The following is a 23,403-nucleotide window of genomic DNA, read 5'->3' on the forward strand; positions in this document are numbered from 1 at the left end:
ATTGGTGTGGATAATCAGATAGTAAAGGACAGTGTGTGCTGGGGTTTTTTTTCTTTCTGTCACATGGTTTTACTTGTGCTTCAAAAATCATACATTTCACCACCTTGAACATCATGGTCCATAAACCGTTTCACAGAGCAAAGCTTTTTGTGGAGGAGCAGAGGGGGGGGGGAAATCGAGTCTCAAATGATGATGATTTGCATTCAAACAAATGGCCATTTAAAGTTAAAATTGTGTTGAAATGGCTGCAGAGGTAATGGTTCTTGTAAATAGAGCAGGACATGTAAAAAAAATAAATAAGTCAAATCCTACAAAATGGTCTGAAAATGTAATATTTCATTATTTCAGCAAATGTTGATATACATGCTTGTCATTAAAGCCAGCAGCTCTTTCCGATGACAAAAAAGGCAAATCCTCGCTGTCTTTTTGCCCGTAATGAGTTTATAATCACAGTGCTGAAAGCCAAGAATGAGTTATTGCCTGTACTGTAAATTGAATGTTAACATCTGCCATGCTTCAGTTTTTTCCCCTCTCTCTCCAACCACCCCATTCTACCTCCTCCGAAATACCTTTTAATGCTTCACAGCTTTTAGGCAAACCGCACTTTGTGTCCAGAGACTGTCAAGTGGATTTGGGATTGTGATGGTTGAATGGGTCCCCACTCACACTTGGGGAGTACAGACTTCTAAGCAAAGATGCACTCCCCTCTTTCTAACTCTTATCAGACAAAAGAAAAGAATCAGAAAGAAAAGCTGTATCTGAAAGTGAGTCATGTGACCGCTCAGTGTTAGTCGTGTGTTCTGAGATCGAAAAGCTAATCAGTTCTCTCTTGAGACCAAAGTATCGAAAATGGCATTTCTTGTTCAACCGTCGATTCTTAATGTTTCACGGATGTGAGCACTGGGAGTGATGCTCGTTTACATCACATGTATCGAGATGGGAATTTGATGTCTTTATCCAGCAGGTTTCATTTGAGTTGAGAGTGCCTTATTGTGGATTTTAATTAAGAAATGCATGAGGAACATCTAACGAAGGGCTAACGAAGGGTTGAAACCCAGCACTGCTCATTGTACCTTGTGTTTATGCATCTTTGTGCAGATAGTTATTCTATAAAACAGTGGTGGTTGGGAGGGTGCTGTGTTCTGGGGAGTTAGTTCTTTGTTAAGTGACACTGGCAGGCTCCAAATGGAAAGAAAATGGAACAGGAGTAGGTAAAAGTGTTTGGAAACTGTACCTGTGGTTAACTACTAAGCCTGCATTTAAGAGAGCAGAAACAGTTTTTTTTTTCCATTGAGGCTATATGTGTGGCAATGACCTGGTTGATGCTCTACACACACACACACACACACAACACACATTTTTCTTTCTTCTTGTTTCTCTGGTCATGCTGACATACAGAAAGCTCCTCTGTGCAGTTTGACAAAGGAGAGAGGAAAATTCCAAAGGTCTCCTAAAGAAAACTGTACATATAATGGCTTATCTGGGGACACAGCTCCATATACAGGACACAACATCTGGTGGTCTTTGGGGCTCCACAGTTTCATAAATAAATCCTTTAAAAAAGAAATTTTAAGCCAAAGACTTGTCAATTAGAAAAAAATCAGCAACTTGAAAATGTGCCATATGCTTTGAGAGGTCTTAAAGTTGATGAGGCCCTTAGTAAAACCAATTCAAGAGATTTTGTTTGTCACTAGGAACAATCTGTATTCAGAAAATATACCAAATGCTTTAAAGCATTTTTAACTCTATGAGGGGTTTAAGTGTGTTAAGTATGTACACTAACTTCTATAACTGTGAGAAATTGCTCATCTGCTCAGTTACTGAACATTTGCCGCAGGAGTGGTGTTGGTGAGGACGCCATGAGCCGCTATGGGTAGTAAACATAGTTTTTTCTGTGTTTCTAATGTGTTTACAGACGACGACTCAGAGGACGAAGCCCAGCTCTTACAAAACTGGTTCAAACTGGTTCTGGAAAAGAACAAACTGTCCCGATACGAGAGAGAGCTCATGATCTTGTGAGTGACGTTGCCACCGTAGTTTTGACATATCATGTTGGCCTATGTTTAGTTTTGTTTTTTTCCTTTTGGGTGAGATACTTTTCCTCCTCTCCATTTGTATATGAAGAGAATTCCTCATATGCTAGTCTCCTGCAGTGAGTTTAGAGTCTCAACAGAGGTGGATAAGACATCCAATGAAAGCACTCCTCTTGTCATTTAGTCAAGATATGAATGCAAACGCCCAGAGGAGCTATCCATAATTATCTGGGAAAATCTTAGTTACTGAAAGTTAGTTTGAAGGAGAGAGAATGCTACAGGTAAAGTGTTTCAGAGGTTGGGTAGGTATATGTAATGATTCTGTCTGACGTTCCTCATCTCAGCAGATCTGATCTGATTGGGTTTTTTTTCTCAGTGCTGAGGAACTCGAACTGGAGGATACTCAAAGTCAGCTACAGCAGGAATTACGGCGCAGGATGGCCATAGATGGTGAGATACACACACACCTACACAGATACAATTTCTCACTAATATATACAATATAGTAACACAACATTTGTGATCCTGTGTGTTGTTGTATTAAGTTATCACATACTTTTCCATTTTGACAAAGAGAAAGAGAAATCATTTTTATTAGTGTTCTCAGGATAAACTCTCTAATAAATAAAGCATAAAGCATAGGAAATGGGTTTTATATAAAACAATGTGTCAGGACTGTGATTGTGAGTGAATAGGATTGTTCAAGGTGATGATATCCTCATTTGCAAGTCTATGGTGGGTCCTTGGCCTCCGGGAACAAGAGTTTATTTCTGCTCAGAAAGCAAAGCAGTTAGGAATTTGTTTTTTATTTTTTATTTTTTTACTTGTCCTCTAGATGTAACCTCCAGTAGAACTTTTACTTTCTATAAACAATACACAGAAGAAGGATATAATGTATAGCTAACAGGTCAGCTGTATTCAACTGGAGGGTCAATAATAGAATTCATTACATTTACAAATCATCTGATATTAAAATGTAAGAAATGAGTACAGTAGCCATTTTACCTATGTAACATTGGTTCCACACTGCAAGGTTACCAACATGGAGAAAGAAACTGAATCAGTGTTTGTGAATTTCTCCAAACTACTGTTCATCCAAATTACTATTCAGTGTCTTCAGTTACTATCCATCTATAGCTCACCTTGCCAACCTCTATAGATGTGTTGTTCTGTGTGTTGTTTATCTATGGAACATAGAAAATATATTGAATATTTCAGTCTTTGTATGTGGCTGTAAATATAAACTTGCTAACTTGCTCTCTCCTTGATGAGATTTTACCCTGGTATGTGGAGAGCCACATCCCCAGTGCTCTGGTTATTAAGGTTTTGAATTTTAGCCTGAGTTTCTGTGGCAACCTGGTGCTCTAATACATTTAGTGTTTACATCTCCATGGACTTACCTCAATTTAAAATGATTATATATAAACACACGCGCGCACACACACACACACACACACACACACACACATATATATATATATATATATATATATATATATATATATATATATATATAATAAGTATATAAAATATATAAATATATTAAAATATATGTATACAAAAAATATAAGCAGTATATCTGGCAGTGGTGTGGTGGGTCGGATGTAAGCATTAGTACAAGTCAGTCCATTCAGAAAGAGAAAAATGATGACCTTAGTAGCTGACTGCTGGTATTGTTTTGTTGGTTACCCATCTCTTACAGAGAGGAGCAAGAGCTCGGCGGAGCAGATGGAGGAGCAGAAGCTCCTGGTGGAGATCATGAAGGTGGTAGAGAAAAGAGACTACCTGGTGAGTCAGCTGGAGGAGCAGAGGCTCCAGGAGAGAGCAGAGGACCGTGATCTCGAGAGCTTGGTTCTGTCCAAAGGCTACCAGTTCCACTGGACCTGAGATGAACCAAACCCAAGATAAAACCCTACCCTGGGTTTATCAGTGTCACACTGACATAGCGTTAACCAACCAGACCTTACTCGATGTCTGGAACCTGACGGAAAGACAGTGCTACATCCTACCTGATCGATTTTCCTTTTAAATGTTGTCTTGTTGCGGAATTGTGAACGTTGTTGTTTGCTATAACAGACTGGCTCACACAAAAGAAACCTCCATACCGTCTAACTGCTGGGTTGCTTTTTAAGAAATAAAATTATAACCAATTAAGTGCCTCCTCATTAATGAGAATTGAGTTCATTCAAACTGTATTGTGTTCGTTCACTAGTTTATTTGGGTTTTTTGTTTGTTTGTTTTTTCACTACTGACCAAAACTTAAACACTAATATTAAGTATCTGTCCTGGGCTTGCAATTGTTGAGTGTGTAGCCTGGGAGAGTTACCCTGAGCACAGATTTTCATATGCAGGGAAGTGCAAGACACAGCCTTTGAGTGTTCATGTGTTGATATTTTTGTGTTTGTCTCACTATATTTTTGAAATGTACAACTTTGAATGAATGTGCTGGTATTGTGCTTTTCTTTTTTTTAATGAATGTGATATCTGTGTGATGTTTTTGTGTCGTTGTTGTTGTTGTTGTTGTTGTTTTTGTTATTGTTGTTGTTGTTTTAATCAGCACCTAACTGTCTAAACACTGACAAGAATCTTTTGTTTTCCCTCCCTTTGTTTTGATCTACAAAAGCCAACAGCAGGTTCTGTGTAACGCGCTGGGTTTGGGTCTGGAATAAGTTAAGGTTTCAAATCATGGCTGAGCGTTTGTTTTTTCCTCAAATAAAAAAAAAAACCCAAACAAACATATCGACGTTTTGCCTGAAACACTGCCAAATACTGGATGATAGCTTTTACCCTCACTGCTCAACTACTGAGAGTACTTATTGTTTTCACCCTCACTAATCAACTACTGAGAGTACTTATTGTTAGTTTTGGAAATCTTGTTTTAATGTTCTGTATGATTTGGGTAATTTATTTAATAAATATGATACTAATGATTGTATGTTTGTTTTAATACGTTTGAACTTATACTGTAACAGTCACATTTATAAGTTATTGTGGTTTTCATTATGACAGGGGAGGTTCTAAGTAGGTAATAAGAACCATGCAGAAGAACTTTGTTCCTATTGTATAGCATCTGTTCTTCACACACAATAACAGTAAATGGAGATTGAGGTCGCGTGCTCCTCAATTACCGTACCAGTAGACTCTAATATGTATTTTAAAATGCTAAATTTGGAATACACTCAAATTTAAACGTCTTCTTCCTCTGCGATTTATGAACTGACATAGTTAAGTTTTAACTGAAATAAAAGTTGAAGTAAAATTAATATAAGTAATAATTCTGTTTAAATTGATTTTTAAACATTTTCCAACATTTTACAAGCTTAATAAATAATTCCGTAAAATGTTACCAAATGAGCTATTCGAGTGTAGCGGTGGATGTTGTGTCGCTGTCTGCCCAGCAGATCACTTGGGTCAGTCCCTGAACTGATTCCAAGTGAATCTCGCTCTGGAAAAGGGGTGGGATCACAGAACAAGGAAGGCAAAACCTCACGGGAAATTTCGTCTGAGCGCAGGGCACATAGTTGGAATTCCGTTTCCGTCGCTGGTGTTTTTGCTGACCTTCCAACCTGACAGAGAAATCAGTTATCTTCAGAGTTAAGAGAAACTTCGTGTAGTATTCGTATAGATATTCTAGACTGATGGCGTCTTCTCCGCAGAAGTCTCCGTCTTCCCCCAAATCGCTAACTCCAAAGTCGCCGCCCTCAAGGAAGAAAGATGATTCGTTTCTTGGAAAACTTGGAGGGACTTTGGCAAGAAGGAAAAAGGCAAAGGAAGGTAGCTGCAACTACTCCAAATGACAACTTTACATAAGAATTTAATCAGAAACAGTACTTTTTACCAAAGTAGCCAAACTTTTGTAAACTCAACACGGTTGGGAAGGAAGGGAATTGTTAATGCCCTGTCTACAACTGAACAAAATTTATCCAAATTTCCCGATAACGTTGAACTATGTAAATTATCATTCATCGCTTTACGTTTCTTTCGGATTTTCGGTAGGCTTCTCGTCAGATTGCGTGTTGCAATCTGTCACGATTAAGGTTCTCTGTATACAATAATTCACACTGTAATGCAACACAACATTTGGGGAATATCTCAAAAGTGACGATTCTTTTCGCAGTGCGGCCCTCAAGTCCCATTAGTCATTATTTGAATACGTTACATTGGTTATCTGCCGAAAATAGTGCCCTTCAGGCAAAAGTTACAGTCTCTACGACCACGCCTAGTTTTGCACGAACTGTGCAGTTTATATATATGTATATTTTTTATTGTTCCCACTTGGAAAATCCAAGAACGTGGCGAGTGACTGGGTACACCCTTTACCACCCATATTTGTGGCTCGCCACAGCCTAGTATTTGGGTTTTAGAAAATTAAATCTAATTCTGATTACATATACCAAGACTCGAGCGCCAATGCTTTGTATCCAGATTGTCAAATCCGGTGGAAGAGAAACTATTCGGGGTTTTTTTTTTTTTGCTTGTTTGTCTTTTTTGTTGTTTTATTTTCCAGAGTCATTCTGGGCTAGTAGCAGCAGACATACCCGGAGACGGCGTCTGCTCGAGACGCTCTGTTGTAACCATGTAAGGCAGGCTTAGAGTACGCGCCCTTAAATGTAATTACTCACGAATGAGGCAAGAGCCAGCGGAGACTGGAGCAGCTGCACAGTAATTCCACATTCTTCATATTTTTTGCATGACAAATGCAACTGTATTTTTTTTTTCTTTTTTGCCAGTTGTTGGCAGGTATCATCAGTGGAGATGTGGTAGTGCTGTATCCACTGTTGTCCTATCCATGTCTATTAGTTGGAAGAGTTAAGCTGTATGCTGTCCATTAGAGTGGAGTGTTTCTGTAGAGTTAACCATGCTCCCAGGGTGCACTTCTCCTGTGATTGCTCTGTGTCAATCAGCACTCATAAAACTGAATGGAGCAGAGTGCAGCTGAGTCCTCACACCACTTGAAAAAATTGTAGCTGCTCAGCTGATAGCCCATATGTCCTCTAGCAGTCTGTTTGAAATATTTGAGTCTGGCTTCAGGTGTTTTCACTCTACTGAAACCGTGCTTACAAGAGTAACCAATAATGTTTTATTAGCCATGGATGCTGGTGCTACTTCCATTCTTACTCTGCTTGATCTGAGTGCAGCATTTGACACGGTCGATCACACTGTATTGTTAAAGCGCCTTGAAAATCAAATTGGCATTCGTGGCATGGCGCTCTCTTGATTTAAATCTTATCTCTCTGAGAGAAAGCAGTGTGTCCACTATAATAATGTGACCTCTGAATACTGTGAGCTTAACTATGGTGTTCCTCAGGGATCAGTCCTTGGCCCTCTTCTATTCTCTATTTACTTTGGGTGACATTATTCATAGTTACAACATTAACTTCCATTGTTATGCTGACGATACTCAGATTTTCTTACCTATCAAAGACAATGACCGCTCTGAATTTGTTAACCATGAGGTGTGTCTTTGTGCTATTAAAGGTTGGCTGTCTTCGAATTTCCTGATGCTTAACGCAGGCAAGACTGAAATGCTGGTCATTGGTCCCCATATGCATAAGCATCTTTTTAGTGATTTTACCCTAAATTTTGACAATCTCTCAGTACTCTTCAGCTAAAAACCTTGGTGTGATTTTTTACTCTCATCTCTCATTCGTCACTCATATCAAAAACACAACCAAAACTGCCTTTTATTACCTCTGTAATATTGCTAAAATTAGGCCATTTCTAAGTATGGCTGATGCAGAAACCATTGTTCACGCATTCGTCACACCTCACCTCGATTACTGCAATGTTCTTTAGTACCCTCTAGTACCAAAAGTCTTCAACTGGTCCAGAATGCTGCTGCCAGAAGTCTGACCAGAACAAGGAAGTTTGATCACATTACACCTGTCATGACTTCCCTTCATTGGCTCCCAATTCATGCAAGGGCAGATTTTAAGGTCCTCTTATTAACATATAAAATTTTACATTGCGCCTTCCTACCTGTCTGACTTAATTACACCCAATAACCCCCCTCGCACCCTGCGCTCTCAAGATTCTGGACTATTAGTTCCAAGAGTTAAAAAGAAGTCTGCTGGCAACAGAGCCTTTCCCTACCGCTCTCCTTTCCTCTGGAATGGTTTACCTACAGAAGTCAGGGAGGCAAACTCTCTCCATACCTTTAAAACCAGACTAAAGACTTATCTATGTTCTCGAACTTATGGATAATATCATTTTGATTTGACTTTGTTATAGACATGTAAAGCCTTTTGAGACTATAAATAGTGAGATTGGGCTCTAAATAAACTTGTTATTATTATTATTATTATTATTATTATTATTATTATTATTATTATTATTATTTTTACCTCTACCATCCTCCCCCACCCTGTGTGTGTGTATATGTGTCTCTGTCCCCCTCCCCTGTGCACTCATGGTAAAGGACATGAGAAATACCTAGGGCGTCTGGTGTTCTTATGACTTGTGCTTTGAGGAGAGACTCTCCTGTCCCAGATGGCATCTGCACATTTAATACCTGTGTCTGTCCAGCTCTCTGACATTTATGGACATGTGACATCAGATAGAATGGAGACTGGGCAAGGCCTCTTGAATTAAGTTTTTTGATTGGACAGAGCAGAGAAGGAGAATGAAGGAGGACTGGTGCGCGAGCGTATGTGTGTGCGCGCGTGTGTTCACGCGTGTCCATGCGCGTTTGTGTGTGTGTTGGAGGGATAAAGGACAGTGGCTGGACAGAGCAAGGAGAGGGAATGACATGAGAAAATACAGAGAATGTTGCTACCTCAGAGAGAGAGAGAGAGAGAGAGAGATGGGATGTGGAGCACTCTGTCCAGGTGGGGCTTCCTTTTCCACAGCTCTATACCAGACATTCTTCACAGAGGGGAATCTCACAACAACCGTCTGTTTTAGGAGAGCCTAGATTCAACAATGTCATTTTTATAACACATTAACCTTGTGTTTACAGATGGTTGCTGTCTGACTATTTATTTTCTTCTTTATATTATGACAAAAATGTCAAATAGGTGGAGGAATAGTAGTCTTCGAATGTTTTGGAAGACTACTTTGTTGCTGTAGTTTTTTAATAAACTGAAAGATGTTAGAGGTAATTATCATACTTTAAGATTTTTCTTTTTTTTTCACTCAGCTCAGTGAGAGGCAGTGAAGAACTTCGCATGTGAAGAGGTGTGTGTGTGCGTGTGTGCATGTGTGTGTGTGTGTGCGTGCATGCGTGTGTGCCTTTGGAGAGGTTTTGGAGATGGTGTTGATTAATAAGATGTCAACCTCTGTGGGAGAGTTTTACAATCCAGCACAGGAAGTTCTCCTCCCTGCAGGCGTTGCTTGAGATGCAGACATGCTGATGTGCATGCTGAGACCCCACAGGAGCTGAGACCCCACAGGAGCTGAGACCCCCCCCCCCCCCAAATGGATGAAGAAAAGACAGTTTTGGTTAAAGGGATATCAGCTGATAGCCTTAAATACCAACATTTATGAAATAAAAAAGGGCATAGAAAGTTTAGAGCGATTAAAGCTGTAAGCTGTTTGTCCAGCAGTGTTCTTTGGTGCATTGAGTTGATTGAGTCCAATGCAAAATCACAAAGGGAAACTACAGAACAACATTACACCAACATACCACTCAATATATACAGACAAAGACTGAGTTCAGGCATTTTAACCAGACATTTCAAACTTTCAACTGTCAAATCTTGTAGTTGGATATGTGTGTGTGTGTGTGTGTGTGTGTGTGTGTGTGTGTGTGTGTGTGTAAACATTGCTGTGCAGTTTTGTCAGAAATGCGTTACTTTGTTTGAAAATAAATGTTTTAATTTTTTCCACTTTTTACCCTTATTTCTGATTTGTTCTGAAGTGTCTGAGCTCCAGGAGGAAGGCATGAACGCAATAAATCTCCCAATGAGCCCCACACCTTCTGAGGTACACCCAGAGGACACCCTGTTAGGTATTCATTTCATCACCATAGGAACAGAGGAATTCTCTCATACATAGTTTAATACCGTCTAAAGCCTTGATATATGCATTCTCTCTCTCTTTCTCTCTCTCCTTCTCAACAGAGGAAAATGAGGTCCGTACAATGGTAGACCCTAATTCAAAGAACGACCGCAAATTACAAGAGCTGATGAAGGTACACGTATAATGAGCCAAATGGAACCATCAGCTTCAAAGTTCATGATGTTGTCCATTGTGTTTTAGAAAAACGCTTCACGTCTGAGCTCAAATAGATATTTTTGTCCGTATTTTTCATTCCCTCGACCTCAGGTTCTCATTGACTGGATAAATGACGTACTGGTAGGAGAGAGAATCATTGTGAAGGACCTGGCTGAAGATCTTTACGACGGACAGGTTCTTCAGAAACTCTTTGGTGAGGGCTGGAATCATCTCTCTGTTCTCCATCTTTTCTCAAGCATTGGTCATGAAGTATAGTTCTCTGACACTTTTTTGTTATGGTATTATCTCAGAAAAACTAGAGGGAGAGAAGCTTAACGTGGCAGAGGTGACCCAATCTGAAATTGCCCAAAAACAAAAGCTTCAGACCGTGTTGGAGAGGATCAACGATGCTCTGAAACTCTCCACCAGGAGCATCAAATGGAATGTAGACTGTACGTGAATTTCCATCAACACGTTCAGCAGAAGAATTCCAAGCGAAAAGAATCTGTTTGTGAGAAAAGCGAAGTGAATGATGTATAGTTTATTGAGTGCTCTTCATTGGCCTCGGTAGACGTTTGCCACTGTTCTTCAGAGAGAAATAGCTGTGTAACACAGCAATGTCTGTTAGATGAAAGACATGAATGAACCCTCCCACTCTTTCTCTTTCTCATTCTGTCTCTCTCTCTCTCTCTCTCTTTTCTCCTCCACTGAGCTCTGTTTGGATTTCCTTTTCAAAAGACTAGAAAAACACTTAAAGGTGATATAACAATCATTTGACTATAGGGATTCAATGCTTCCAAGAGGAAGAATCAGACGTCAGAGAGCTTTCAATCCTGCTCTCCTGGGTTGCAAGGTTTTATGGGCCAGAAAGATTTATTCCTCCTATTGATTTTGCATTAACAGGAGCAAAATGCCAAATCTCAGATCTTCTAAGGCCTCACTTAGTCAGCCTTTCCCATATCCTGCCACTGACTGTGGTTATTACGGCTTAGTAAGAATAAAAGGGCAAAGAATTCTATACTGATGGATTTTTGAATCAATAGTGATGTTCCGTATCTGGTTATCTTTGCTAGCGGTCCATGCTAAGAGCATTGTGGCTATTCTACACCTGTTGGTCGCCCTGTCTCAACACTTCAGAGCACCGATCAGGCTCCCAGATCACGTGTCCATACAGGTGGTGGTGGTTCAGGTGAGGACAGACGTTACATATGTGCACACTAATCATATTTGGCCTGCAACCTTCTAGAAGTCTCTATCAAGTTATACTGTAACCAGTATTTAAATGGTGTGGTTATACAGCAGTTTCTTATCTAAACAAACATGGTGCTCTGAGCCTAATTCTGTAGAACACTAGTTTCGATATTTTTTTTTTTTTTTTTTTTTTGTGGACACATAAGTTACGTTTCCAAAAAAAAATAGGTTAGTTATTTGTGTTTGCAGAACTGACTGGAACAGATATAAAAAAAAATGTCAGAAATGCCCTGGTTACAGCTGCATTCCTTTCCATTTTCATTTCTTTAAAATGTAAAATACAAGCCTCCCTTTGGAGATCTCACAGAGACTGCACCTGTGAAGGAATGCAGATGAAGAAGGACTGTTCTGTTAGACCACTCAATACACACATGCACATGCACACACATACACACATGCACACGCACACGCACACGCACACACACTCACTTTTAGCTGGCTTTTTGACTCATTACTTCATTATGTGTTTTGTGGGCTTTCTCTCTTTCTCTTTCTGTCTCTCTCCTTGCAGAAACGAGACGGAATTCTCCAGTCTCGACAGGTTCAGGAGGAGATTACGGGGAACACTGAGTAAGTAAGGGTTGGGTCTAACAACCCTTCACAGTTTTTCATCAGCTCTCACACACATTTAGGGTTGTGTGTTTTCCTAACAGAGTCACTGCAACACGTCTCATCCCAAATGTCTAGATACTAGTGGGATAACTGGAGTTTGTGTCGTTGTTCTGTGTCTGTGTTTACTGTGTGGAATACATGGTATGTAGAGAGAACCATTTTTTGTGGCCTTTTCGATATGCACCTCATTGAATTCTTAGTAGATGCTCTAATTTTAAGCCAGCCAAAAATTCCATACACACACATACACACACACACACACACACACATACACAAACAAACACACATACACACACAAACAGCTGTCGGCAGAGTGGTCCAACAGGCACAAGGCATCTGGGGAGTGTGTTTTTTTTCGTGTGAGAGAGAGAGTCAGACACACACACACACACACCCTAGAAAATGATGAGAAACAGGGGCTGCTGCCCAGGCTGGTGGCTGGCAGGAATGAGATGAGAGAGAGCAGAGGAGGGGCCCATGGGGAGGACTGCCCCTGTTTCACGCTGACCAACACTGGCCTGTTTCCTCTGACCGCATGGCTGCATCTCCACCATCTAAACCACGGTCACCGTATAAACCACGGTCACCGTATAAACCACGGTCACCATATAAACCACAGTTACCATTGAAACAAATCACGGTCACGATCTAAACCACATTCACCGTCTAAACCACGGTCACCATCTAAGCCACGGTCACAATGTAAGCCACAGCCACAATCTAAACCATGTTCACCTTATAATCCAGATTCACTATCTAAACCATGGTCACAACTCCATATGCCTCTGAGTAACAGCTCCTGACCCTTTGTATATTTATCTTGTATATCTAGCATTCTCTTGTGTACAGTGTAAACAGTGATAGTACAGTGATAGAGTGATGGTGTTGCCGTGTAAGGTATTCAACTCCTCTCTCTCTCCCTCTCTCTCACTCTCACTCTCTCTCTCTCCCTCTCTCTCTCTCGTTCTCCAGGGCTTTGTCTGGGAGGCATGGTATGTGTTCTTAAGAAATGCTTTTAATTAGTTGCGACATAGATTTTCATTTGATGTCACTGTTTTGATCAATGTGACACTTCAGCTTTCCGATGTTGTCCTTGCGGCATGTTCTGTAAACTCGCTGCTTTTGTAACTTCCCAGAACGAGATGCTTTTGACACCTTGTTTGACCATGCTCCCGATAAACTGAACGTAGTGAAGAAGGTAAAAACATTTCACTCCACATGTCTTTGTGTGTCTATACGTTGTGCTGTCAAGACAGGCTGAACTGGGCATTTTTTTTATTACTTTTGTTTTTGTTTTTATATCCTGCAGACTCTCATCACTTTTGTCAACAAACACTTGAACAAACTTAACCTGGAAGTGGCTGAGCTGGACACACAGGTACTCTGTATATATATATATGTGTGTGTGTGTGTGTGTGTGTGTATGTGTATGTGTTAAGATGAATATATATATTCATCTTAAACATGATTATAGAGTGAATTCTGATATTCACTCAAGCAAAAATACTTGTTTGAAGGACTTTTATTTATAGTGCAGTTTCTGGTCTTTTTTTCAATAAAAAGAGAAAGAAAAAGGCCAAAGTATGTCACAGTATTCTGAGTAAAGGCTGTGTGTATTTATGTGTTTTCAGTTTGCTGATGGAGTGTATCTGGTTCTGCTGATGGGACTACTGGAGGGCTACTTTATCCCGCTCTATAATTTCTTTCTCACTCCAGAAAACTTTGACCAAAAGGTAGATTTTTCACAGCCTTTTCTCTCTGTGTCTGAATGGGAAGATAATGCAGTGTTTGTCAGCTTCTTGCCGAGGCTTGCTGCCCTCAGTCTGCTCCACATAAGGACAGTCTGAGCCAAACGCCTGCTCTCACCTGGGTCCCTTCCAGCAGGCAGTCCCCAGCCAAATGGGCATGTTCTAGGCTGCATCTGTAATCTGCCTCTGCACAGGAAATGGATAAGTGGCCGGGAGATTAACACTAATGTGCATGAGAGAGGGAGAAAGAAAGAGAAAGGGAGAGAAACAGACAGAGAGAAAGAGAAAGAGAGAGAGAGAGAGAGATGGGTCTCACAGGGACAGCTGCTGTAGGCGAGCCATATCCTCTTTTGCCTGAAGGAATCCTCCCCCCTCTGTCTGTTTTTCTCTCTATTTCTCTCTCTCTCTCCCTCTCTCTCTCTCTCTCTCTTTCTCTCTCATACACACACACACACACACACATACACATTCACACTGACTACTAATTAAGCTCTCCATATTTCCCCAATCCTTGCTGATCCAGTGTAATCTGTTTCAACATCCACCAAATGCTGAACATTAACACCATCACAGTAACACATGCTCAAACACACACAAATACACACATGCACAGACACACTCAAAATCAGTGAAGCTATCTTACAAAATCACTCTCCCTTTCTGTACACAGTGTTTAGAGAGCTGTTCGCGTAACGTCAACAGTTTACGGGTTTTGTCGTGGCTGTTGTTTGCCTTTGAACTTTTGGTGTTTGTGAGAGAGAGAGAGGAAGAGTGGTGAATCTATTGATACGGGTTTCTGACAGACTTGTTGTATGTAGCTGCTGATCTACATAATCAAATGGAGCAGCTCACAAAAGCTCTGTGGATACATTTGAAGCAAAGCCAGAATCGCAGACTTGCTAACACAAGCATATTACTGTCTGCTTGCTTTCCAACTAAACAGTCTCTATTCCCCAAAACATACACTGAGTCTTCCTGGATTTCAACCTATTATGACCTATTCATAGAAAGTTCTGGACAAAACTATTTATAATGTTCGTAACTGAATGCTTTATTTCTAATATCGTAGTCCACTGCGTTATCGTGTCTTATATTATTGTATGTTTATGATTGTAGTTGTGTCTCTCTCTGTGCTGGAGTAGAGATCTCTGTGCTGGAGCATTGGCTGACACAGGTGTTTCTCTCTCACAGGTTCATAACGTCTCCTTCTCCTTTGAGCTGATGCAGGACGGTGGCTTGGACAGGCCCAAACCAAGGCCTGAGGGTAAGACTCTATTTAATTTCATTTTGACAAGTGAAACAGATCAATAATACGTCCGAACAATAACAGCATCAGGACTCATAAATCTGCCTAGCGATTCCTTCTGTCATCTCGTGTGGCCAGTCATCCCATTCATCTTATTGGGTCCGTCCAGTCAACGTGTATCTGAGTGGGTAATGAGTAATGCTTTTTTGTCATGGGTGGCACTGAAAGTCCAATTAGAATCAATTCTGTTTGTATAAAATTTTTCACAAAAGACATTGGCACAAAGCAGCTTTAAGCCTTACTGGTCCTAAGACCACCAGTGAACAAGCCAAAAGTGACAGTTCCATGGGGAAAAAAAATCCTTTAGCTGATGTCAAAAAGGAACCTTGAGAAGAACCAAGACTCAAAAGGGTGGAACCTATCCTCCCATGGAAGACACCAGAGTCCTTAACATTTAGGTTTGAGTAGCTGTTAAGGAATTTGAGTAGTCTTCAGTAGGAAGCAAGGAGACAGAATACTCTAGAAAAAATTAGATCCATCTTAGGATGTTTTTCTGTGTGCGCGTGTGTGTGTGTGTGTAAGTTTTAAGACAATGAATGATTGACTCTGTCCTAAATGAAGTTTGGAACCAGCATTAAGATGGGTTGATTTAATGAGAAAAGCAGGTTCTACTCTGGTTTGGCAGCCCCTGTCGGATTTGGATAACAGTGCTTTGCCACACACTTTGACTCCCTCACTGAGGCAGGAGGAACATACTCACATTCACATTAAACTCTTAAGTTTCTACAGTGAAAGAAAAACAAGAATGAGAGAGAGAGAGAAAGGACATTTTAGAATAAATGGCTATTCCAGTCTTCCTGTTTCTCTCTGGTTTCATTGCTTTGCCTCCTGTGGATGGTTGAGAGATGAAGGTGTTTAACTGAAATGTTCTTGAACCATGCATCCTGTCAGTGTATCAGTCTGTCTACACAATGTTTACACACTGTTACATGAGACTTTCTCTTTTTTTTCAAAAGAGCATTAAAAAAAAAGAACTCTGTGTGTGTGTGTGTGTGCGCGCGCGCGTGTGTATGTTTCTGATGAAATGTGCTTTTGGTCTTTGTGTTTCACTGAGCTGTTTCTCTACATTGTATTGTGTCTGTGTGTATGAAGTGCTCTTCAGCAACTGAACATAAATATCTACATTGTCATGATATGTTTGACACTCTCTCATGAACATCTCTGATCTTTTCTCATGTGTCTGTCCTAACACTTTTTTTTTTTGAAAGAGAAAGAGTGTAGTTTCTGCACTTTGTTTAAGTTCGCTCTTCACATGTTAGTCATATTCCACACACAAGAAGCAACATGGCCTTTCATAACTCACTCAAACAGCATTTTTATTTAGCTCTTGCATGTTGACTTTGTCTGATTATGGAGTAATTATTCTTTTTATCTTGGTTACTCTCTCTCTCTCTCCCTCTCTCCCTCTTTTCAGATATTGTGAATTGCGACCTAAAATCAACACTGCGAGTTCTCTACAACCTCTTTACCAGATACAGACATGTCGAGTAAGAGAATGAGCAAGGTTTAGGGACATTTAAAGGTGACCAATTTTTTTTTTTCTTCACTGTTTTTGGGCTTTTTATTGAAAGCGCTGAGCATATTTTTCGTTGAACACTCCCACCACTTGGTTGCACGCCATTTTACACATCACCTTTTTTTATCTGTTATTTTGAAAACCACTGAGGAGAGTGTGCTGTTCGTTCACAAGGCCACAGGTTTTTATGGACTGAAACACCTTTTTTCTTTTTGATTTTTTTTTGGCTTTTTGTGCTCATTCTAAAGCCTATTTGAATACAAGTTCACCAAAAATCATATGAACAATATGTTTTTGGAGGGAGTACGTCATACACTACGTAAATAGAATAAATGATAAAAGAAGTGGTTGGTTATTTTTTTGAGTTTATGAACTGAAATATGATTACACTTTTTGACTGTAGGATAATACACTACAGTGGAGTGTTAATAAAAGTTATTAGTCATTCAAATGAATTTGAAACAGAATGGACCACGTGAGGCAAGATATTAGCAACAGTTCAGCCTCTACTTGCTATTGTACACTGTTTTTTTTTTGATCTGCAAATGTAAGAAAAATTCCACCTCTTTTTAGAGCAGTGTAGGACAGTGTTTTTGTACTGTATCTATGAAGTTCCATGTATTTCTGTCAGGGTTTTTTTCCCTCCTTTGAACTACGAGAGATCTATTATATGGCATAATTGTTTATATCTTCCACAGTTGATGATAAACTATAAATATATAATGCTATGTTGTGATAATTACAAGAGTCTAACAAAGAAGAGTATTGAATGGAGTATTTTTTAATTAATCACAAATAGCAGCTTAATTAATCATTGGAAAATGAAAAGGTGATATGAACCGAGCTGTTTGTGTAAAAGTTGTCTTAAATGCGTTGTTTGTCACACACAGGGAAAAAAAATGTATCAAAAAAAATGTTGAGGCAATAATAAAGTAAGTCTGAATGATCTGTCCTTGCTGATGTCACTGGACTTGTATCACTGCTGCTGCTCTTGCTTCAGGCTGGATGACATGGTTTTCGAGTGCTTTGTTTTGACTGAAGTTTTATTGAGTGGAGAATATGTCCCTGAAAAGACCAGGTTTCTTCCCTGTGTCAGAATAGTGTAGAAAACAGGGAAACGTACGCTCACTACAAATTATGAGAATACTGTTGGGGTAACCAGGCAGCTAAATATTAATAATAACATAAAAGAATCTTTTCAGTATATACCTACGATTTACATACAATCTCTGATCTGCTGGTAAAGACAAATGGTTTGTTGGCCTCTCATGCTTAGCAGTGACATTAGAACCAAAACATTTTTTAAAACAAAATGAGAGGCTTTGTCAGCACATTAATATATCATCTATTTATTGTATATTCAATGCACACTTTAACATACAGTGTTTATGTTAAGTAGTGACACAGGAGTGTACACACTGTAACTTAAAAATGTGACACAGCAGACATCAAACCTCATAATCATATCATAATGCACCTAAAGTATGGTTAACTTCAACCTTTGGAATTCATTATTTTAAAAAAATAAAAAAAGAATATAGAAAATTTGCAGAAAGCATGTTTTCTTTTCTAACTGAATTTTTATTGAACCATGTAAGATGTCAAAGCCTAATTGTCAGCTTTTTGAAGAGAAGGTTGTTTTTGTTTCTTTTTGTTTTCATGACATTTAAAATCAGTCTTAGTATTTAAGAGTGAAAAGAGGAAAAAAATTGGCATTAGTTATCTTGGCAGTTACTACATTGTTAAGACTGGTAATCAGTCTTTATTGTGTGGTTTACTCATACAAGCTTATTATGACTGACTCCAGATCAGTAAAATCAAATAAACTGAAATGTTGGCATTTGCTATTTGAAATCAAAATGTTTATGTCTTTTTTTTCCCTCCTCTCCTCACTGACAGCGCGTAGTTGCATTTCATTGGAAATCTGTCACATTCGTAGTGCCTAGTTTTACTGTGGTGGTTTTCCTAATACAATGGTGTGTGGAGTGAAACAAAGAGACTATGTAATCTGTCAGAATCCTCTGTTAAAATGAAGCTGTCTGAATGAGCATGTGTAAATGGGATGTGATAAGTCATTGTGCTCTCGTACATTCTGCCTGCCTATTACATTTTGGTTATTGAAAGCTCAGAGTGCATGTGTGCTCCATCTGTCTCTCTGTTTCAGAGAGAAAATTACAAAAAAAGGACTAAGTGACTCTCCTGTGCTGAACTGAAACATTGTCACCATTAGTTCGCAATTACCCAAACCTGTCTTTTCTCCACCTCTCTCTCTACCTCTCATTCCCTCTCTGTTTCACATACACACATTCTCTCTCTCTCTCTCTCTCTCTCTCTCTCTCTCTCATTCTTCCTCTGCTCATCTCCACTTAAAGCTTGCAAGCCATCCAAAATCCACATGGCTAATATGCCTAATATGAAAAAGTAGAGGACAGACAAAGCAATGGAGGGAGTGGAGTTAGACCCATGAGAGAAGGGAATGTGGTAAAAAGATGACCTTGCCATCCTGAGGACAAGCAAGAGATGAAGAGTTCCATCTCCCCTTGGCAACCCCAGTTTTTTTCTCTCCAGAGAGGCCCATTGATTAGCCAGTTCTTCCACCTTCAAGTGAAAGGATTTTCAGAGTGACTTAACACCTGGAAGTCCACTGGAAAACATCAAAGTCAGAGAAAATTTCAGTCAGTCACAACATCAAACACTGCACAACAGACCTGTGCTGAGTAGAGTTTTCACAAGCAAGGATCTTAAAATATGAAATATTCCCCTAGTCAGTATGGTCTTTTCCTGTCATACTGATTCTCCTCAACCCCATCCCCAGGAACATTTTGCACAATAAAGACTGAAAAGTAGTTTTGTGGTCTTTTTATTATGTTTCTGTCTGTGTCTGTCTCTTCAGATATTTTGTATTAAATTTACTGGTATCAGTTTCATCCTTCCAATACCAGGAGATTGAATCCAGGCATTGTCATTTGTCCTTAGGAATATGTTCAGTGGCATTTAATCATGTTTAGTTATCTTTGCTGAAGCAATGTGAGGTAGGAATAGAGCATTTTAAGAGATGTAATGATTATTTTTATTGTTCAATAGTTACAGAGAGTTTGGATTTCATTTCAAATCTTGGCCTCTCATGTAAATGAACAAGTCTGTCCTGACGTAAGATACCGATTTTCCCCTCCACACCGTTTGCTAATGACTTTTCTAGTCTTATTCATAACGACATGTAAAAAAATGTCAGCTCTGATAAACCTCTCGGAGTTTGTTGTTTATGAAAATGTTCGTTTCGAGCCCGCAATATAAAAAAAATCGAACATGAACAGATCTCTTAATGGTCATCCGAAGCACCCTTCACACAACACATTCTATTTTCTCTACACATGCACTAAAAACGAGCTAATAAGCTGTCTCCATGGTCATTCTGTAGAGCTGGTTATGTGGCCTTTTAATTACAAACCTCTGACGGTTACTCGCTCAGTATAGGCCTGTGTATTAATTTTCCAAGGTTTTTATGCGGCTCTATGAACATTTTACCATCCCTCTGCTGTCAAGAGCACAGGTCTTGGATTCGGTTATTTTCTCTCTCTCTCTCTCTCTCTCAGCTTGTAAATGGACGGGAATAGACAACCGTTTAAGAGCATTCCAAGTGTCCATGGCAGTAAACAACACAAAACTTTCATTTCATTAGTGTTCAAAACCTGGAAAGATATGTGTGTGCGTATCTGTATGTGTTCACACATACATACACTCCTATATTTTTTCAACTAATGAAGCAAACGGGGGTAACCTGGACAGGGTTTTTGAAAATTAAATAATATAATGTTCCACATATATGCCATATTGATGATCTGCGTCATTGGAAATAGCAAACGGGGGTAAAACCTGGACAGGGTTTTTGAAAATTAAATAATATAATGTGCCACATATATGCCATATTGATGATCTGCGTCATTGGAAATAACAAGAATATACCATTAGCCGTTACGACGAATAGAACAGTCTTTTTTACATACATTCGCCCCAACTGACCCTTGGGCATGATGGCAATTCTTTTTAATAGAATAAAATAAAGTATAAGTGAATTTGTGTTGCTGGGAAAGAAAAGATGCCGGAGATGAACATCGGTCAATGTTGGGCTAAAATGAATTTCTAAATCCCAGAGGCTCCATTGGCGATGACCTGAAAGCATTTTTATGTAGAACATTGCTGTATCATCTTCTGTCATTCTGTTCGCCCCCTCCCCCGCTTTGCTCTTCTCTGGCCAGAAGATGGCAACCATTCGCAAATGGAGGGCTTACTCGCCCTTTCAAACGATGCAGGAATCAATCGCTCACCCACAACACCTTTCTAGGAGGGCTTGTCTCAGAAACAGCCATTCAGATAAACCCTGGATGTGAACAAGTGCCGAAGCTCAGACGCTTGAACAGAACTGAAGCGACGGTCTGGTGAAAATATAGGAGTAGAAGCAAGAGTCTGCTGGATTGTCTTTAGTTTTTTCGTGGGCTATTTTTCGTGTGGGCTATTTCCACACGCCGTAACATCTGTAGCCTACCTGGCATTCCGATTTTTTTTCTGATTATTTCTAACAAAACACATAACCAACATCGGTCCATACTGGGTTTTACCATAAAGCAGATATACTGTTAGTTCTAGCTGAACTAACAGTCCAGTCATCTTGGAAAACCCTTTAATATTATGCATATATAGCAATTCTATTTTACTCGATCACCTATATTAAATGAACAGCTGTTAAAACTGAGAAGTTCAGAAGGGGAAAAAAGAAACCGTCTCAGTAACCCACAACTTTATGAATGTGAGAACGTATGGTGTCACCACACGAGGGATTACACTAATTGTTGCAGTATTACGAAAAAGAGACTGTTTGTTCAGAAAATGTTCTTTGAAATACTTCACATGTTTCGTGGTTCCCATTCGTTTTAGTAGCGCATCCCTACCCAGGTCTTCCATAGCTGCTGTCCCTCCCACACGCTGGCTACGGAGCGCCAGCGATGACGCCGATGGAGCTCCGCCCTAACGCAAACTCAATCTTTGCGTTCATTTCATTCCTGCCCTCATTCCGCGCATACTTCACATCGTTGTAGATACGCTGCAAATCCACGTTCTCACACTAATTGGGCCTGTAAAAAAGTAGCCAGTTGCAAAAAAAGAAAAACGTACTTTGCCCACTGAGATTAATTAGGTAGTGGAAAGCACAGGGAATTAAACTGAGGTGTTTGAGGTAAGTTTTTTATTCTTAGTTGCAGGCTATCAGAAGTTATTGTGACGCTTGTTCGTCTTTAACCCCCCCAAAAATCTTTTTTATCAGTCTAAACGAATAAACCATACGATATATTATGATAAAATGCTTCGTGGGGCTTTTGGATGATGGTAGTATTTAAAAAGATCAAATCCGCTACATTTATACTTTTTCGATGAGCGAATGGACATCTGCCGACTCCGGTCTCTACCTCTCCCAGGAGGCTGTTCCACGTAGAGGACAATTGACAATTGATTTTAGTCCACCACGGATCTTTTTCCCTCTCTCTTTTCATTTCTGAGAAGTGTGTAAAGCCTCATTGAGCACAGCTCGTGAGCGCGATAGATAATGTTGAGCTATGTTTGTACTTAGAATGACTTTGTCATCCTTTGTCGTCGCTTTCCTTCCTTCTCGTTGCCACAGCCGGAACAACAGAGAAGATTTTATCTCTCCCGGAGCCAAAACATCATTTTGAGAGGACTTGTTGCACCAGCAGGATACACGTTTCTCCTCAGTTGTGTCATTTAAATTCCACGCAGTAAGTTCACTCTCTGGAATTCTTTGAATGAGCGTTTCTCTTAGTTTTACTTTCCCACTCCATGTTTCAAAACGGATTTAAGTCTTTGAGTATCCTTGAACATTGAAATCTGCTGACCTCAGTTGTATTTGTTAGATAATTTGGTGTGGCCTACCTCCCCACAGTAAGCCTGAAGGAATCGAAGTCAGAGTAAAGCCAAAACATTGTTCTAAGTTCACGAAGAACATTTAGGTAATAAGCGCGTTTATTAAGTAGGAGAAAGTCCACGCTGCGGACGGAGGTCTCGTTAATGATTTACTCACTGGCCCAAATGAGCCTAGATACATTTTTTCAAAGAGGTTTCATGTTTGTAAACTCGCAGTATAGATGTTAGTTTAGATTTTAGCTTCGCTTTACGTGAGATTTTTGGATGTTGGATGAGTTTTGTTGAATCACTTTTCAGTGTGCTTAAAAATGCACTTTGTTTATGAGGACAATGCACGATGTAAGTGTAAGCAAAGAGATATTTTATTCTAGAGTGTAATTCACATGAATCCATGGAAACATTTTGATTGATATGTAACGATAGTCTAATTTGAAAAAAAAATATCGAGTTCACCTCGACATATTTTGAAAGTTATCAAGATTAGAGTGTTCATTGGACCTATTTTTTAAACCTTGCTCTTCCCGTTACACAATATGTATCCGCTACATTTTTTGTTTGTTTTTGCTTACATCTTGACCAGGCAAATAGCCTAGCATATGTGACAGAAATAACAACACACCGGCAATACTGTACACCACAAACAATTCAACTGTTTTTGAGGCACCTCACGACAATAGTGAAAAGAGTTGTTAGGATTTCGGGACATCTTTCGCGAGATATCCAGCCATTACCTACTATGTCTCACTGATATTGCGTGTTGACTGTCTGCAGTAGGAACGGCATTTTTTTTTAACAAAATAGATGTGCCTTGTAATCCTTTTACAAAGAGAAAGCGTAATACGTTGTTGATGT

The 23,403-nt window shown here is 39.6% G+C and overlaps 3 protein-coding genes across 3 annotated transcripts in view; all 3 read left to right on the forward strand.

Annotated features, from left to right (window-relative positions):
* Positions 1-3,920, forward strand: part of mical2b (microtubule associated monooxygenase, calponin and LIM domain containing 2b) — a 47,576-nt gene extending 43,656 nt beyond the window's left edge. The window contains exons 33-35 of the mRNA XM_030788935.1: positions 1,916-2,015; positions 2,410-2,483; positions 3,736-3,920. Coding sequence (XP_030644795.1) covers positions 1,916-2,015; positions 2,410-2,483; positions 3,736-3,920 — 359 coding nt within the window. The remainder of the gene's footprint in view (positions 1-1,915; positions 2,016-2,409; positions 2,484-3,735) is intronic.
* A 1,695-nt stretch (positions 3,921-5,615) lies between these two features.
* parvaa (parvin, alpha a) lies at positions 5,616-17,572 on the forward strand. Its single transcript, XM_030772796.1, has 13 exons — positions 5,616-5,807; positions 9,892-9,981; positions 10,094-10,164; positions 10,299-10,401; positions 10,499-10,639; positions 11,261-11,376; positions 11,950-12,008; positions 13,023-13,042; positions 13,187-13,248; positions 13,360-13,428; positions 13,682-13,783; positions 14,990-15,062; positions 16,519-17,572. Exons 1-13 carry the CDS (start codon positions 5,672-5,674, stop codon positions 16,593-16,595), a joined length of 1,119 nt encoding a protein of 372 aa, XP_030628656.1. The 5' UTR covers positions 5,616-5,671; the 3' UTR covers positions 16,596-17,572.
* Positions 17,573-21,762: 4,190 nt separating this feature from the next.
* tead1a (TEA domain family member 1a) overlaps positions 21,763-23,403 on the forward strand; it is a 33,603-nt gene continuing 31,962 nt past the window's right edge. The window contains exons 1-2 of the mRNA XM_030771801.1: positions 21,763-21,850; positions 22,292-22,406. The gene's annotated coding sequence lies outside the window, so the exon portion shown is untranslated. The remainder of the gene's footprint in view (positions 21,851-22,291; positions 22,407-23,403) is intronic.

This window comes from Chanos chanos, chromosome 1 (genome assembly GCF_902362185.1).
Source record: "Chanos chanos chromosome 1, fChaCha1.1, whole genome shotgun sequence".
NCBI classification, from domain to species: Eukaryota; Metazoa; Chordata; class Actinopteri; order Gonorynchiformes; family Chanidae; genus Chanos; species Chanos chanos.

Excerpts from the sequence above, each read along its gene's own strand:
- parvaa (XM_030772796.1), top strand. The coding sequence starts at position 5,672 with ATGGCGTCTTCTCCGCAGAAGTCTCCGTCTTCCCCCAAATCGCTAACT. Across the intron at positions 12,009-13,022 it reads GAGATTACGGGGAACACTGA|GGCTTTGTCTGGGAGGCATG; the intron begins GTAAGTAAGGGT and ends CTCGTTCTCCAG. Across the intron at positions 15,063-16,518 it reads GCCCAAACCAAGGCCTGAGG|ATATTGTGAATTGCGACCTA; the intron begins GTAAGACTCTAT and ends CCCTCTTTTCAG.